General features: G+C 37.5%; 1 protein-coding gene across 2 annotated transcripts in view; it reads right to left on the reverse strand.

Annotated features, from left to right (window-relative positions):
• Positions 1-878: 878 nt before the first annotated feature.
• Positions 879-18,246, reverse strand: part of MIX23 (mitochondrial matrix import factor 23) — a 28,195-nt gene continuing 10,827 nt past the window's right edge. For both annotated transcript variants that reach the window (XM_024578110.3, XM_024578111.2), the window contains exons 2-5: positions 16,600-16,725; positions 10,111-10,257; positions 5,709-5,768; positions 879-1,174 (exon numbers count right to left, since the gene is read on the reverse strand). In XM_024578110.3, coding sequence (XP_024433878.1) covers positions 1,124-1,174; positions 5,709-5,768; positions 10,111-10,257; positions 16,600-16,725 — 384 coding nt within the window. In that variant the 3' untranslated portion in view covers positions 879-1,123. The remainder of the gene's footprint in view (positions 1,175-5,708; positions 5,769-10,110; positions 10,258-16,599; positions 16,726-18,246) is intronic.

Here is an 18,246-nt window from a genome sequence, read left to right on the forward strand (position 1 = left end):
AACTAATCATGAAGACCCTGTAAAAGCTGTTAGTGTAGCTTACAGCAGAAAAGGAAGTTATATTCCAAGAATGAAGAGGATTCAACGCACTGTTGCTAGTTTGAAGAGGAAGGAGGCCATGTATCAAGAAACAAGGGTGGTTCCCAACAGCTTAGAGTGGCCCATGACAGATAGCAAGGAACTGGGGACTTCAATCCTAACACAAGGATCTGAATTCGGGCAACAAACTGGATGAGGCTGGGAGCAGCTTCTTCACCTAGAAAATCCACCCTGGCTGACAATGTGATTTCAGCCTGAGACCCTAGGCAGAGAACTTAGTCTAGCCTGCCCGGACTTCCGACCTACAAAACTGTCAGATAATAAAAAGGGGTGATTTAAAGCTGCTAAATTGTGGGAATTTTTTACATAGCAACAGAAACTAATAAAATCATCCTGTGCTAGAAAATGCTTTTTCTTTTTGCAATGACCAAATCCTGATATGAGGTTTTGTTTTTGTTTTACTGACTCATTTGTATATTATCATGAAGCCCTCCTGTGCTTTTCCCTTTCTGAACTTGATTTACTGCTTTCCTTTTCATTGTCCAGGGGAAAAAAATCCCACCCAAAGTTAGTTTTTTGAGTTTGAAAACAAGCGAAGTTAAGGTACTAAGAGAAAGTTTCTTTGGGCAGTATCCAACCTATAATACTGCCCTTTTACTTAAGAGCAATAAACCCACAAAAATAAAGGGATAAAACCATCAGTGACCAAAAAGCTCCATGTTCAAGCCAATAAATTTGTAAAAATCATAAAGGTATAAAACAAAATCAGGTACTAAATTTGTGTTCAATATTCTCTTATAAGAACTTAACTGTCTCAACTAGAAAAATAATCAATATACACACTGAGTCAGAAAATTATTTTAATAGTTACAAAACTTTTTTTTTAACAGAATCAGTATAAAATAGCAGTTGATTTCTCCATAATTATCAGAATTATTTATACGTGAGGTCTTGGCTAAGTGGGGCTGAAATCAACAAAAGGTCTTGGACTGTTGGCTCAGAAATCATTCTAAGAAGCCTGCCTTGTTGATGTCTGTCATGCTTAGCTCTTATGAGATGACCCAGTCGTTTTTAAAATATCTTTTCATTCATTCTTGGGAGGCTTGAAGTGAACTCGGCAGCGTTCATTAAACACCTGATATTTAAACAGAAACAAGTCACTGAATTATTCTGTATAAACCAGGCCTGGAACCAAATTAAATTTACAGGGCTCAGCCTCAATTGGTGTGGATCAGCTGATTGGTTGTCATCCCGCAATGTGAAAGATCACCGGTTTGATTCCCAGTCAGGGCACATGCCTAGGTTGAGGTCAGTCCCTGGTCAGGGTGTACACAAGAGGCAACCAATTGATGTTTCTCTCTCTCTCTTTCTCCCTTCCTCTCTAAAAACAAAAAAATAAAATAAAATAAACTTACCATGGTTCAGGAGGACATAATAGTTTCTTTCCCGTCAACAGTTTTAGGAAACACAGATTTTTTCACCAGTTCAAAGTGACTTATCGAGTGCTAAGAGCACAGAAAGCCTTGATATACGTTTATAAAGCAATTTTATTATTTTAATCAAATTTAAATTATTCAAGGAAAAAAATCATCCCAGGCTAGCTTATTTAGTAACTAACCAACAGTTCAGTTCTATAGTCAGGACTTGTTTTAGACAGGTAGACAAAAATATCTAAAATAAGTTTAAGGTTTTTTTTCCTTTTTTATAACATAAAATTTACTTAGCTATCTGTTGTGCTTTTCTAAATGAGTGCTAGCTCCTTCTTACAAGCAGGTATGCTTGAAGGGAGACTATATTTTGTTAAATTGTGTAAATTTACATGTTTTGTTCTATTTACTTTGCTTCCTAAAAATCTAAACAAATTATACATAATAAAAGGTTAAAATGTTTTATCACTGTCTGTCAATATGGGATTGTATTAACCAAAAATTATGATACAGCCATTCAACAGAATACAATGTAAAAGGCGAAAGATTTATATGATCTAAAGAGAAACCAGAGTATCAACAGAATATAATGTAAACATAAAAAAGAATAAGGAAGCTCTTTATGTTCTGATTTTAAAAGATATCCAAGATCTGTTAAGGAAAAATAAAGTATGAAGAGTCCACTTACATTTGTGTAACAAAGAGGGAAGTGTGTGTGTGCACACATATATAAAATTTAAAAAGGTACAAATATCTGAAAGCATATACCATCCTTTCAGAGGGAAGCGAAAAGTGCCTATAAGAGATGAGAGGTAGAATTTTTATTGTACATCCTCTCATATTTAAAAAATTGAATTATGTATCTAAAAATGTGTATTTAAAAAAATTATATGTATAAAAATCTTTTTGAAATTCTCAGAATTTACCCTGGAATTTCATTAACATAAGGAACAAATCATTTTTTAAAAAGATTTATTTATTTTTAGAGAGAGGGGAAAGGAGAGAGAAGGAGAGGGAGAGAAACATCAATGTGTGGTTGCCTCTCGCACACCCCCCCACTGGGAACCTGGGCCACAACCCGGGCATGTGCCCTGACCAGGAATCGAACCTGAGACCCTTTGGTTTGCAGGCCAGCGCTCACTCCACTGAGCCACACCAGCCAGGGCATGAAAAAATCATTTTTAAGGTTAAAAAAGAAAAACCTATTTTGGCTGCTATTGACTATTACAAAAGTAAATGCAAAATCTACACAGGGAGGTTTTAAGGTGCTGGTATTACTCAACTTCTTAAGCTGGGTGGTAAATACATGAGTGCTCATTTTATTAACATTCCTAAATTCTACGTATTCCATGCTCCTTAGCATGTGCATCTCACAATTAAAACACAAGTCAAAATTATAGACTCTTTCTGGCCCCTCCATCTTGTAGTTTGTCACATGTCAGTTCCTAGCCCTGACATTCCCTGAAGTTCCCAATGCTCAGACCAAAGGAGTCTTCAGATTACTGGCCTTGCCACATTGGTTGGGATGATACATACAACTCGGGAGAGCTTCTCTAACTCTTTTCCTAAATACCACTTTTGTGGGATTATTGCACCATAGCACCATTTTCGTATTTTTAAAACAAGTGGGAAAGGTCACTTTCTGTGGGGTGGGTGGGTTATATTGTTACTGCATGGGGACCAGGCCCAGAGCAGGTCTGCCTCAAGCTAGCCAATAGTTCTTGTCTTCAAGTAGGAAAGATTTCACAGCACGAGTCCAGGTGATTTTGAGTGTTTATTAAAGCTGGGGACAATGAAACAAAGAAAGGACCTAGGGTAGAAGAAGCAACAGGAGAGAGCATAGGCAGTGCTCTGCTTTGGTTCCCTAGAATGTTATTAAGAAAGAAGTGAGCTAAGGCAGGGCTGCTATTACCTCACTGGAAAGTCAGAAAAACGAAGCCTTGCAGACAAGATCGGGGGTAAGCCCAGATGAGCTGCCGCTGCTCCTTGCTCTCCTGGTTGCAAGTCTCATTGAGAACCCTTAGAGTTGAGGAGGAAGTAAATAATTCATGCCAGAGAAGGGGCATGGCGTGCTCTAGAGCAAGCCTGTGCTGAGTCTTTGTCTTGAGAGTGTTTATTTTTCTTCTGTAGGTGAGAATTTTAGGGGAGGGTTTCAGCAGAATATTCATCAGCTTTCCAGGTGCATTTTTAGTATGTTGATGCATTAAAATGAGCAAATAGCGGTTTGGGATTATTCTTTGGTCTGCTTTATTGTTTTACTTTTATCTTGGGTCTGTCTGGCTCTAATCAGGTTTTTGTAGGTTGTTCCCATGATTCCAGCCATCCTTGAGTTTACCTGACATAAATGGCACTTTTTGGGTCCCTGTTCTCTATCTCCTTGACCAGGGTGATTTAAGCTATGTATTCTCTGGTTAGGAGGGGGAATATGAAACATTTGCTCTTAAGTGTCTTTGACTAGGGAAGGTCTTACAATTCACTACAACGTACAGGCTGTTACTTACAAGCTGTAAGTTTTTCAAATTGTTTGGCCTCATTTAATTATCTTGTCTCAGTTTCCCCATTCCACTTGCCAAAGAATTTCCCTAGCTTTTATTACTATTCTGTCTCAAGTTCCTTTAAAACTAGTATCAGATCCAAAAATGCTTCACTCTTCCCACAATAATACACTTTACATACATCAACCTCTGCACTGGATTTTTCAAATCAGTTATTTATTGTATCCCTACCCCATCCCATGCCAAGTGTAAATATGATCTCTCTGAAGAATTTAAATGGACTAATATTGCTAAAATCTTTTGAGTAGCAAACACCTTATCACACTGATGAAAAGGGCAGAAATAGGAGATCTTGGCAAAGAGGACAGAATGAAGAAATGTAAGCTGCTCTCTCTATGGGGCACACCCATGCCTTTCGCCATCCCCTTCACGCAGGCCCAGTTTCCTTGCCTATTTTTCCTGAGCTCCAAGGGCCCTTCTTTTGCCTGTCACTTGTTTCTTACGCCTATTTCTTCTGTGCCTCACTTCTACCTCTTTGACTTTCTAAATAAACTTTCTCTTACAGTTTGAAAAAAAAAAGGAAATACAATAAAGCAAAGTAAACTAATTTGCATTTTGCAATTTATTCATGGCGCTGCAAGTTGATACATCCAAGTTTTTGGTTCAGTTAACCTCTCACTGGATTAAGCCAATTCCAATGGTTATTTTCAAAGCATGAAACAAATTTTGCAGTTAATTCTTTCAGATTTAATAAATTTTGCCCTCTAGAAAAAAAGAGAGCTATATAGTTTTATTGTTTTTAATTCTTTTTTGTATTTTTTTACCCTTATGCCCTCTTCTGCCTCCTCGTTATTATTATTTTATCCTCATCCAAGGATATTTTTTCATTTCTTTTAGAAAGAAAGGGATAGAAAGAAACACTGATGTGAGAAAGAAACATCGATTAGTTGCCTCCCATATATGCCCCGGACCAGGAATCCAACCCATGGCCTACAAATGTGCCCTGACCAGGAATTGAACCTGTGACCCTTGGTTATCAAAAGATGCTCCAACCAACTGAGCCACAATGGCCAGGGCAAGAGAGGTATATAGTTTTAGAGACGGGTATATAGATAATACCTTTTTAGAAAACTAAAGTCAGGATTTAAAAAAAATTTTTTTGACTACATGTAAAGTTCTGGAATCTTGGTCCCACTCTCTTAATTCCTAATCAGAAGTATGCAGGTGGTAAAAAGGAGCATGTGAATCTAGGAGCCATAAAATAGCCCTATTATCAGATACCAAAGGCTATGTACAAAAATGTTCAGGATCAGATACTAGAAAACAAGCTACTGTGATGGGTAGCTAATGATATGAAAATTTATACAAAGTAATTGGGATCAAAATGGCTAATTTTAACAAATAACCTTGGTGAAGGTTCTGAGTTAATCAGAGTAAAAACTCTAAATATCAAAGATGCCCATAATTAGTATTAGGAAACATACAGAATGTCTCCAACTCTATTACCATGGCAGGTCATACAATTCTGCCCTAACTATAAAGCCAATTTTTATAAGATGGCTCTATTTGGATGCTAACCACATCCACCGCACCCCCTCCAAAAAAAGTGAAAACCCTCAGTTGTTTGTAAATGAAGCATCTCTGTCCTTCTTAAGAGCCCAAGAGCTCTCCTTACTCCTCCTCCCTTGGTCTCCCTTTGCTAGTTCAGTTTTCCTCCTACTTCTCTCTGAGCGCTAACATTTTATACCTTCCAGCTTCTGTCATTTACTACTTCTTCAACATTCAGTTCTGACTGCATCCATTTCAACTGCAAGAAAGGAAAAACAAATTTAAGTTATGGAAATTGAAACCAAAAAACTAAAACCAAACTCTATAATGTTTTCCCAACAAAACCAGCCACTGCACCTGCAATCTTTGTTAACAGTATTACCTAGGCTATGTCTTGGAACCTTCTTTGACACACCTAACCCATTCTCCCCGTAACTAGTCAATTGTTAAATCTTACATTAGTCACAATTCTCAAGCTTTTCTGCATGGTATAATCACTCTGAGGGCTTTAAAAAAAATCTCAAATTCCCAGGAGTTCACAGAAGAAATAAAAATGGCCTCTATAAAGGACAACCACTATAAAGGACAATTTGGTAAGATTTAAAAAGATCTATAAACTCATACGTTCTTGAACTCAATAATGCCAGTTACAGTTATTGATCCTGTAATATGGATTTGCAAAAACAGCACAGAGGAATAAAAAAGGGGCAAGGAGATGGCAACCTGATTTGGATTATGAAAAAAGCATGGAGGGGGGGCAAAAAAAAAACAGAGAGAGAGGGAGGGGAATATATAAGGCCCAAGTGATCTTGAAAGGCATGAGTTTTCCACACCTTGATCATATGGCTCCAGAGGTCTCAGGCAAAAAATGCTAAAGTCTTTCTAATTTTCTTTATAACTGCCAACATAATCATAAAAGTAGCCAATTTCACTGCCAGGCTCAGATGGCAGGGCCCATCATTCTCCTAGTCACTTCCTGGTTAGAGAAACCTGAAAGGAAAGAAGCCAGCAATTCTAGGAAAAAGGCTTGAAAATATTCAGGAAAATTTGGAGAAAAAAAGCATGATCTACAGCTTGAGACAGCCAAGAGGTTAAAAACCAGGATGATTTGCTCAGGCCAAAGTCAAGACCTAGGCCAGGATATTTGGGGACAAAATGCCAGAAGGCTAGATAAGATCTGGGCAACCATGAGTCAGCAAACTAGGCCAAAGAACCTATCAACATGCCCTGGACCAGGAATCCAACCCATGAAAGAATCCTGCCAGGATTATAGCTCAGGCAGGAGGTTTGAGAATCGTGCATGTAACACTAGTAAGGCTGGAACTTGGTACTGATCCAATGGCTCCTAGATTCAGAACCGGTGTCAGAGTGCGGGCCAGGACACAGGACTAAAACTGGAACAGGGGTCAGGGCTGCATTTCTGATGGCCGGAGCTGTGCTGCTGAGGAGCAGCGAGCCTGAAGAAGCACACCTGCGCATACCAAAGCGACTTCGGTTTCAGATTTTGATTAGCCGTATGGACCAGAAATCACCGAAGTGTCACTGCTGTCAGAGCCTGGACTGTGTGCCAAAGAAGTAACAACTTCAAACAACATGCCACTAAGACAAGTCTTCACAACTGATCTGAAATATTTAAAGGGATTTCATGTAGCAGTGGGTTTAGACCTACCCTATACAGCTCCAGAGGGAACACTAATAAGGAGCAATAATTACCCATTAAAGGGAGGCAGATTTTCACAATATATAAAACCTTTGATTACAAAAAGAGAATATACTGCCACAGATGATAATGTGTCCCTAACCCCCTTAAGCAGTGGTTAAACAAAAGGTGGAAACCACTGGTCGGGAGAACCCTTTGGTGCCAAAAAAGTTAAGGGACGGCTGGTGAAGAGGATTAACACTATGTACTCCATGTTAACTACATGTTACTCCATGTAACAAATATGGAGTCCCAGAGCCCCAAAAAGGAAAGGAAAGAAGCTGCTACTTTGTATCGGCCAATGAGCTAGATCATTTAATCCTCATCAAAAAAAGAAAACAAAGTTATTAAGTATCAACTATATTTTACAAGTTGAAAATGAAAAGTCAGAGCAATTTACAAGGTTACAAAGCTACCAAATGACAGATGAGATTTATTTCCTTAGAGCTGTCTGCCTTTATAACCCCTGCTTTTTTTCGTTCTTGAACACTGCACGTATTACAGCCAATTCCTGATGAAACTTCAATTGCACCAACATAATGCTTCCTTTGAGCTGGTTCTTTTTGAAAAGGCTCTGGCCTTTTCAAACTTCCTCTCAAACGCCACTAACAGGTGACAGCAGTTACATAGTTCCAGCAAGGACTGTACTTTTTGGGAGTTAAAAATTCAGGTAAAGAACCGGGGACTTTTAGACTGGCACCTCTGTATATAAATAAAATATGTCCACTAAAGTAATCAGATCAGCCGCAACTTAATGTAAAAACCCTGACTGAACCCAAAGTCAGAAGAGATGGGTTAAAGTCCTAGTTCTACCACTTACTGCCTTGTGATTCTGAGGGTGTGACTTGGTATCTCTGAGTCTCAGTTTCCTCATACAGAAAATGAAGAGGTAGAGCTGGAACATCTCTTAAGAGTTGTCTCTTTCTAATTCCACAATCTCCACAGCAAACTTAAAGAATAAAAATAAAAAATTCAACTTTCCTTACTTGCTTAAGTACTATTCATGGCTCCCCTATAGTCTTGGTATAGTATGATACCAGGCTAGAAAGCTACCTTTCTTTCCCAACTCACTGACTGGCTTCTCTCCGGTGATTTTCTGGGCCTTAAAAGCACAGGGCAGAACTGGGGGTGGAGCAAAGTGTGTGACACTCCAAAAACACACACTGGGTTTTGAACTTTGCTCTCCGTTAACAAAGAGTCACTTCATTCTTTGACCTAATTTGCAAATAGTGATTTTTTTAGTTTCTGATTTAACAGCCCTGCTCTGTAGTTTTGTCAATACCTTCAAGAGTCTGTTAAAATACAGAATTCAAAAATAACTAGATTTTAACCAGTGTTATGTAAATGGTCTCTAGGCCTTCATAAATACTAACAGTAAAGTAAGACGACCATTATAGAGCATAAGTTCACTGTCTGAGGAACCCACCACTGCCTGGCGAATAAGCGGGTACGGGGTACAGGGCTGAAGCAGTGTCACACCAGAGAGAGCCACGAAGGCAGCGGAGGGCTCCTGCACCCAGTGAGACACGCTGCATCGGGGGGATGGCTGAGAAAGTGTGCACTCACTGTGCGCAGCTGAAAGAGATGACAAGATCCCTGTTCAGTGCTTGGCTACACCTACTAAACAAAGGGTAAACTTTACAACTGTTCAGTATGAAAAACAGGATTCCATCCCACTGTGGATTTTCACTCACCGGACATGCAAGGATCAGTAAATCACCTATTGTGGCATCAGACATGATTTTGATAATTGCACAGCGATCATTAAAAAAAAAAAAAAAGCTCATGTTTGGGAAATAACCAATGTATGCAGGGCTAAAGGGGCAATGCCCACGTTACTAAAAATGGCTCAGGAAAAAAAGTGTGTACATATGTGGTGGAAGGGAAAGGAAGACTGGGAAAGAGTGAGGCAAGTATGGAGGAAAAAGGTAGGCTAAAGAGAATAAATTGTGAAGCAGGTGAGGCAACATGTAAACAAGTAGGTAAATATAGGTGAAGAGTACATGGGAGTTCTTAGTACTATTCTTAAAACTTCTCTTTAAGTTTGAAATTATCATCAAAATAAAGTTACCCCTTGCGAACCTCAAGAGACAACAATGCATTCCATGTAATAAAATATGGTACATATACATTTCAACTGTTTTCTTGACATGCCACATTTAAGGGCTATACAAAAGTGTTCTGCTTCAGTAACTATACTCTGAGGTCCACACCCTGCCTGCATTATAGCTGACTCTGATCGATAAGGCTTCCTCTGACACAGCACTCAGGGGACACTTGCTGTTTTTTTTTAAAGCGAAAGCTGTAGGAATGGGAGACGAAATGGAAACAAAGACGTGTCCAACAAGAGCCAGAGGCCCATAGCAACTTCTCCCCAGTAGAGAGATAAATTATAATCAGGTTCTAGTGTATCTGGGTATATTAAATTGTACTGTATTTTTATGGATGAAGAGGGTAATGTCCTGACGTTAATTGTGTATTACACTTCAGCAGATAAAACCAGAGGTACATATTTTCAAAATGTAAATACATTTAAGAGATGTTTCTTCGCAGGTCAAGCTTCAAAACATAGATACAGATGTGATTTCCCTAGATTTTCCGATGTGGTATTGGCCTGAATTAATCCTTTTACCTTTAACAGCAGAATATATAAAAGAATGAAAATCAAGTATGATTACACTGCATACGTTCATGAAAGTCACATTAATTTACCAATTTACCATTGGATATTTCCACGTGTAAAATAAAGCCCATTAAAAATAAAGTTTTAGTCTCCTGGTCACTTTTTTTTAAAGTAATGATCATATCTTACTCTAAATTTTTTGTAATAAAAACTGCTTTTATTTTGAAAGATAAGTTTGGAAAAACTGTGCCTCAGAAATGTAAGCCTTATTCAACTTACCTTTGTCTGTTCTTTTCTAAGTTGCTTTAATAACGTTAAATCATCCAAATTCTTTTCTCTCTCTTCTCGTAGATGTTTTACTACTGATGAAGTCTGAGCTATACAATTTTTTATGAATCTGTCCCTACTGGCATGAGCTTCCATCAACTAAAAGAACAAAGGAGTGAAAAGAGAAAAATCATAACAACTTATTACATTTTAGTTTTTTTGATCCTTATTTTTAGAGTATAGAAATGTAATGCTTTCCAAAACAAGTTTTTAAAAATTAAATCTATAGAAGAGAAGATTGTGCTCATCAGCTAACCCACCTAAAAATTTAGGATGAAAGGAAGCAGCTCTGCCAGTGGTTGGGGTTGTCTTCTTCCTCAGTGAGCTCCCAGGGCTTCCTGCCCCGTCTCCTGAATCCCTGCTCCCACACGTGGGATGCCCACACCAGGCCTATCATTTCATTCTCTTTCCCCTGCCATCCCCTTCTCTCCTCGTTATCCCATCCATGTGCTCCCTGACCCACACCCACTCTCACATATCTGGGCCACTTTCTATTGGTAGTCTTCCTCTCTTCTTTGGTTCTCTCATGCTTTCTTCGGCCTCATGTCGTCATCAAGTGCGAGAAATTATAAAGTAAGTGATGTAGAAAAACTCTTAGTTATATAAGAAAAACAAAGAAAGTTACATTTACCTATGTAAGACAGAGCCCTTTTGAAGATTTTAAAGTTAAGTATTAATAAGGCCAATTATGTATAAAGTACAGAGTATTGATTCCATCAATTGTGTGTGCTGATTGAAAGGACATCTGACAGAGCAATTCTTTGTGAACCTTCATGCCAATGTAGCAAATCCAATATAACAATTCATGTCTATTTTCTGCCTTGATTCAAGAGGTATGATAGTCAAGTATCAAACACTCCTGTGATCATAGCCAAATTTTGATGATACCCCCCAAATTTGGGGGACAGGAAAAGCAAACACTAAAATGATATGTAATCACCAATATAATGGTACATAAATAACAGTGGTTCACCTCCAACTAAAATGTGTTAACTTGTTTCATGTAATTATATTTCTTCCTCCCTCTGAAGAGGGAATAACCTAATGCAATAGTTATAGCAGGGATAACCTAACCATTTTGTATACACGTGTGTCCATGTGTGCACGTTGTGTGTGTGTCTAGACAGATAAAATATAGGACTAACGTAACCATTCTATAAGCATTCTTCATATGCTACTAAAAGCACATCTCTTAAATGATCATGTTAGGACCGTACGGTTGAGAACGACTGTCTAATATTCACCAGGAAAGAATAAGCCTTTGCATGTCTAGAGTGCGGTACTAAGAGTACATTAATTATAAATCATACCCATGGAAAGAGAAGGAAAGTAAAGGTGAACTGCCTAAAAGACATTAATCCCACCTATAGTAAATTTCTCTAATATGCTCATTATTTTTCATTGTAACATATGATTCCCAAGGACAGTTTCAAGGCCCGTATTTCATTGGCTAACATGCCACTTCTTTACTTGTTTACTCCTTCAGGTATAATTACAGGATATTAAAGGAACTACTGAGGACAGGGAACTACTCTTCCCAAAAGAGAATAAAAAGAAAAGAACCATTCTCAGAGTTAGGAAGCTCTCCCTGTTGCTGTGTAAGGCTGGCTAAATCATTAGCATTTCCAGGCTTCAGTTTCCTCTTTTGTAAAATTATGGATTATGAGAAAATAATCACTAATATCCTTTCTATCTCTAATATTTAGGGGCAACACAAGTCAATCCACTGCTAAGATATCAGCTGCTATTTCATCACTTTGTTATCTTGTCTAGCCCCTCAGCAACTGGTGAAATAATACTAGCACCAACTAGCAGCTATAGGGAACTGTTCCACCAGTGGGAAATGTAGCCCAGCCCCCACTCGGAAAAGCCAGTGGGGAGTGAGGTCCAGCAGGTAGGACCCACGCCCACAGACAGGTTCTCCTGTGGGGAATCAGGCCTGCATTGTACCTAGACTGCTATGAGGCTTGCTCTTGCTAAAACTCCCTCACTCTGAATTGAGGCAGCAAACATTTACTGCATATCTTTAAAGTAACTTCCTAAAATCTGAGCTAAACCTCCCAAGTATGGAGTATAACCAGTTAGACCACTTTTCCCTTTACATTTGCAAATATCCTTCTTCTTTGATGTAACATCCTCTTTAGCAACATCCTCTCCTTTGTCTTCTGTAAAAGGTAACCACCCAAAACAAACCTGTGCATAGTAAATGAGGACCATCCTTGACGTACTGTGCGTAGAAAAACAGTAAAAGCCTGTCCAGGTGGGGGTCTCGGGGCCCTCTCTCTGACTTAGAGACCAGCTGTGCCGTCCCTTTTTCTCCACAGTATTTCTGTAGTCCGTGTGAATCTGCCTATTGCCGCCACAACACAGGATCCTGCTGCCCAGGATCTGCATCAGCAGCATGTAACAAAATAGTTTCGTTTTTCTATCTGCATTTTGGTTTATATTTTTTAAAGTAATTTTTTTATTTTAATATTTTTAAATTTTATTTTTCAATTACAGTTGACATTTTTCTATCTTCACTTTAAAATCAAATTCAAATTTTGAACATTTTCCTTTCATTCTCTCTTATCACAAAGTTTCCTTCTTTGGTTAGGCTTTCTTCCATTATTCCCCTCTTAACTTGCCTCTTTCCTGTGGATACACTTCTAGCTGCAGCCCACCCTCACACCCTCACCTGCTAACTTCTCCTTCAGATTAGCCCCCTGGGAACCCATGCAATGTGAAGAGAAATTACTGGGCAAAATGTCTTTTACTCTGTATTATCAATTATTTTAATCTGGTTTTCATGACTGTCCTGCAATAAAATTCAGATTTAAGAGCCATGTTAAAGAGGACCATGCATGGACTTTTTGTACATCTATGTCAAAGAAAGGAGAAGGCTTGACAGCTAGTAATAGATTATGTGACAGGAGCCTACCAAAGAAAAATAAAGCAATAAACCAGGCTTAGCTCATTAGTAATTCAGATGCTTGAGGATCTGGTCACATGAGAACTGTTTCATTATATGTGAAGTGCTTATTAAAGGAAATAAGGTAACACTTATTAAGAAACTTGATAAAAGGCAAGGAAGGCCTTTGGTTACAGAAGAAAAACACTGAACAATAGGCCTATCATAACCTCGCTTCCTTTGATTTGGGGTAAGCAACTTTGAAACAAAAACCTGGGGGTGAGGTAGGAGAATGATTTCAGAGTAGTCTAAAGGGGGTTTATCTAGGACTTTCCAGTTTTATTTTATCCGAACTTTGAAAACTTCTTTCAGTCTAAAATTTCACATGTCTTTTAATCATTATTTTAAAACAATGTTTTCATCTTTAAGGGAAATATAATGCCAACAGTTTTCCTAATTATAGTTTTTCTGGTATTCTTCTTTCTAAAACAAGGGTTGATTCTAAATATATTCTACATTAAATTCTAATTTCCCAAACATAATTTATTTTTTTAAACTTGACATGACCCTTGGTTTAACTATCATTAAAATCAAACAAAAATTAGTTTTTGTGATAGTATTTTTTTGTGTTTTAAATTTTCTAGAACTTCTGACCAAATGATACAAGGAGGAAGCATACCATTTAAGTATATATTCCAAAAGTTCATTATATTAAAGAGATTTCTTTAAGAGTAAGTCCATCACTATGACACCAATAATAGTTTTGCATTTGTAAAACACTGTTCCAAATTCACAGACTTTATATTGCTAAGGATTGACTTTTATGTTTACCTTGAAAACAATAAATAAAGCTAGAAAAATTTCAAAGATTGAGGGGAATATGCTCTAATAAAGAGATCTCATTAAAATTATTTTACTTTTACCAAGAGTATACTTCTAAGATTTTTAAGATTCTAAGAGATCTAAGATTTCATATGTAATTCTAAGATCTGGAATTACTAAAACGAGTGCTTCATAAGAGCCTTGCTGTTCATCTCCTCTGAAGAAGCATTACCATTACAGTGTAAATACTCCTTCACTGGCTACAGAAGAAAGGGTCAGAGACTAAAGTAAGTCAAAGTGACTACAAGTAGCTTAGACATTTCAGAGTTCCACTTCTTAACTGAGACGTATTTGAGGGAACTCAGTGGTACTTATTAGCACTGGCGCTGTGCTGCAGCCTGATCCCTGGCACAAAACTACTTGATAAACAATCCTTTGCACGATGTTCATGTTGTTGGATCCCTCTAGGGTACCAGCAGAGAGAGAAAACTCAAACACATACAAGCGGGGACCAAAAAAAATAAAATAAAAAGGAATTACCTTGTAGTACAGGCTTCCCCCGCTAGGTGAGTGTTCTAGGAACTCATTTGTATCAGTGCACCAGCTGGTGGTTGAGAGAGGCTGCCCCGGCTGCAGTGATTTTTTTTTTTTTCTGAAGGCTCTCTTTGAAGATTCTTTCAATGTGTTTGCCCCTTTCATGATGGGCGATTAACAAGTGCACCCTCCTACCTCACTGAGTGTTCAGCAGTTTTTGGCCAAAACCAGCAAGATCCTCGTACCCCACCCTCCTTGATCAACCAATCTAGTCCCACGCTACTGTTTTTGTTTTCCCTGGATGAAAAGTCCTCAAAGGGAAATGTTTTGCCAACGTGGAGAAGGAGAAACAAAAAACAGCAGAAGCACTAAAAGCCATCAAAATCGACAAATTCAAAAATTGTTTTGCGCAGTGGAAAAAACATCTGGATAGGTGTATTGAATCAATTAGAGAGTACTTTGAAGGTGACTGAAATTTAAACATGTAAGAATACATACACAATTTTTCATAAATAAATTCTGATGTTTGGGATGTCCCCCCTCATACAAAGAATATCCAAAACAGAAAGGTTTCAAATTTAGTATGCAAGATTATCCTGGTTCAAATAAGGATAGGAAATAATATAGCAATAACTAAATAGAAGCATCAAGAATGCCTATGGAAAACATTTAGTACAGTAAGTACTTTATATTAACTCATTTAATGTTCTTAACAACCCTATGAATGAAGTTTTATTATGCTACTATTTTACAAATAGGAGGCTGAGGCAAAGAGGTTATATAACATGTTCAAGGAAATCCACCTAGGAAGCAGCAGAGGTGAGATATAATCCAGATCTGGAATCCATGTGGTTAAATCACTATAATATAAAACTCTAATAAAAAGATTGAAAACAACTGAGTAGATTATAAAGCTTATATGTGTTGCGAGGGGGAGTCACTTTTATAAAGTGATCATAAATTCCCAGTTCTTCAGATAGAGCTACCCAAAGAAACAAGTGCATAATAAATTAGGACTAGGCCACATGCTCCCTACTTCCAATACTGGATTCTACTCATTAAAGCCCACAACCCTGTGATTTTCTCAAGACACTAGAATTACCAACCACTCAGTAAAATAACATATTTTCACATGAAAGCAAAACAAAAATAGCAGCAGTTAACAGTTTGAATTTAACTGTTATCAATAAGCTCATCCAAAATTGATTTTTTTTCATAATTGAGAAATGGACTATAGGTTTCAAATAACACCTTCTTTATAAAGCACTGAATCCAAATAGTAATCTTGCAGTACAGCCTAAAAAGCAAATAGCATTTGAACTTTAGCTTCCAAGTTAAAGAAAAAATGTAAGAAACTATAAAAAATACTTAGCTATGTCATTATTTCCTTCTGCTTTTGGAAATTAAAGAGAGGAATAAAAGTGATCTTTAAGAGTCGATGAAAAAAATACATACTTGAGAAACCAAAGTCTCAGGAAACGATAATTTATCTGTGACTCTCCTCTCTCAACTGCCAAATGCTTCTATTCCCCTTCCTGATGAGTGTGGGAAGAAAGAAGACAGAAGGCATGAAGGGTTTTCTTACACCAGCTCTCTGGCTTCTTAGAATCGTTTCATTCTAAGCCCGTGCTCTAGACCCATTGTTTAACTTGACTGTTTGCACTTTCTCCTTCATTCCTTTGTGCATAAGGTTTCCTTAAGTTAAAGGCTTCCCAAGAGGGGGCTGAAAAACTACCACTCCCATTCCTTAGAACCGTCCCTCCACAGACTTGTGCACACTATCACACATTTCTTCAGTCTGTAGAAATTAGGTCAAAACTTGTAGTTCTCTGACCACCTCCCCACTAGTGAACATTTAGGTTGTTTCCAATTATAATCACCATGTTAGGCCATTCAGACTAAGCCTGCGGTCCAGGTTTTGTTCCTATCAGCCTTTAATCTTCCATTAGTAATTTAAAGATCTTTTCTAGATTTCAACCTAGAAATAAAGCAGTTTGTAGAAGGCTCATAATTTTGACTAATAAAACACAGGCAAACATCAGGTCTAAACCCCTCAGGTGTGGGCAAGAAAAAACATGAAGGTGTCATTCTTTTATCTGTAGTTTAATTAATACATTTATCAAAAGAGTTCTTATTTTGCCTGCGAAGACAGACATAAAAGACGCACAAAAGGAAGACTCAAAAGATATACTTACAGAATCATAAAGCTGTTTACAGGTTTGGCTGGCATCAATTTTCCCTGCAAAGGAAGCTGTTGGAACCGTAGTGTTTAATTCATGTACTATTCTGTCATCAATCGTCCTCATCACCTTGAGTAATTCCTATACATATTTAAAACAAAAGAATAACCCGAATGGAAAGTTAAGTGATAGAAAAAAACACTTAAACAAAAAAATAAAGCTCCTGGATATATTATAACCCTGTACATTAGGAGTGGGGAAACCATGCAGTGCAACCACAGGAGTATCTTCATTACAAGAATTATGTACTAGTAATCCTAATCACGGGGTCATCTTAAGGGTAAAGATTGTTTTATTCATTTTTAGACCCACACTACTTAGCAAGCAGTGTGTGCTCTTCCCATATCCAGTATACAGACTGTAGTTCTAACGAGCTCGGTTACCGCAGCATAATTGCTTATTCCATTTCCTCTCTATCATTCTAAAATGTGGTGCTAGGTAGAAAACTTCTGGAAAGGTAACACAAGAAACTATGAGTAGTGATTAACTTGCAGAAATCAATCTGTACCCTTTTAGGCTAAATTAATCTAAATATATCCTTTTAGACTGTTTTTTACTATGGCTGTGCATAACTTTGGTAACAAAAATTAGTAAAACCAAATATGCTGCTAGAGAAAAGAGTCAAATCTCTTCATGGCTTTCTTGTTTACAGAACAAGTAACAACCAGTTTCACCTTTCTTAGTAACCATAGCTCACACCTCTCCCCAAAAAGGCTCCAATTCTCAAACCAATCAAAAGAAAAATGTTAACAAAAGGGAAGACGGCTTTGACTCTGGAGAACAAGCCTACCCGGCACACACAGTCCTTCTCCCCACTTTTTGTCACTAGAAAAACTGGGCATCAGCTACTAGAAGAGGTATAGTATACCTTTCTCTTTCTTTTAAAATTACTTCTTAAATTTGTTCCCCCACCCATAAACAAACTAACACGTTCTCTGCAAAATCATCAAGTAGTACTAGCAATAGACTTACTACTGAAAACATCCAAGTTCACATTCAATATTAATGTGTATTAAAAACAACTTGCTTGATCCTACTTTCCTCCGCATAACACCCAATTTCTTTCCTCTGCCGACTTAAATCTGTATCTGAAACCAGCTCCTTTTTCTTTCTTCATCCATTTGTTAAAATAAAAAGTTTTACTACCCTTAAAGCATTACACATTCATTTTAGAAAAATTAGAAAACTGTAAAGAAAATAAAAATCATTCAGTTAACCATTACCAATATTTTAACATGCCCCTTTAGTTTTTCTATAAATACCTATAAACACTTTTATAAAATTAAGGTACTATGTAACATTTTAAAGTCCAGCTTTATGACCATAAGCATTATACCATAAGCATTCTGCCCTTATTAAAGACACATTGAAGACTTTTTAGTAGTTGCATTAATATTCTATTCTATGGAGGTACAGCTTATCTGGCCACTTCCCCATTAACGAACATTCAAGTTGTTTCCAATTCTATTAACCATTTAGGCTATCCAGACTAAGTCTGCAGTCCAGGTTCTGTTCCTATCAGTCTTTAATCTTTCATTAGCAATTTAAAGATCTTTTCTAGATTTCAAGCTAGAAATACAACAGCTCATAGAAGGCTCATAA

This window comes from Desmodus rotundus, chromosome 2 (genome assembly GCF_022682495.2).
Source record: "Desmodus rotundus isolate HL8 chromosome 2, HLdesRot8A.1, whole genome shotgun sequence".
NCBI lineage: Eukaryota > Metazoa > Chordata > Mammalia > Chiroptera > Phyllostomidae > Desmodus > Desmodus rotundus.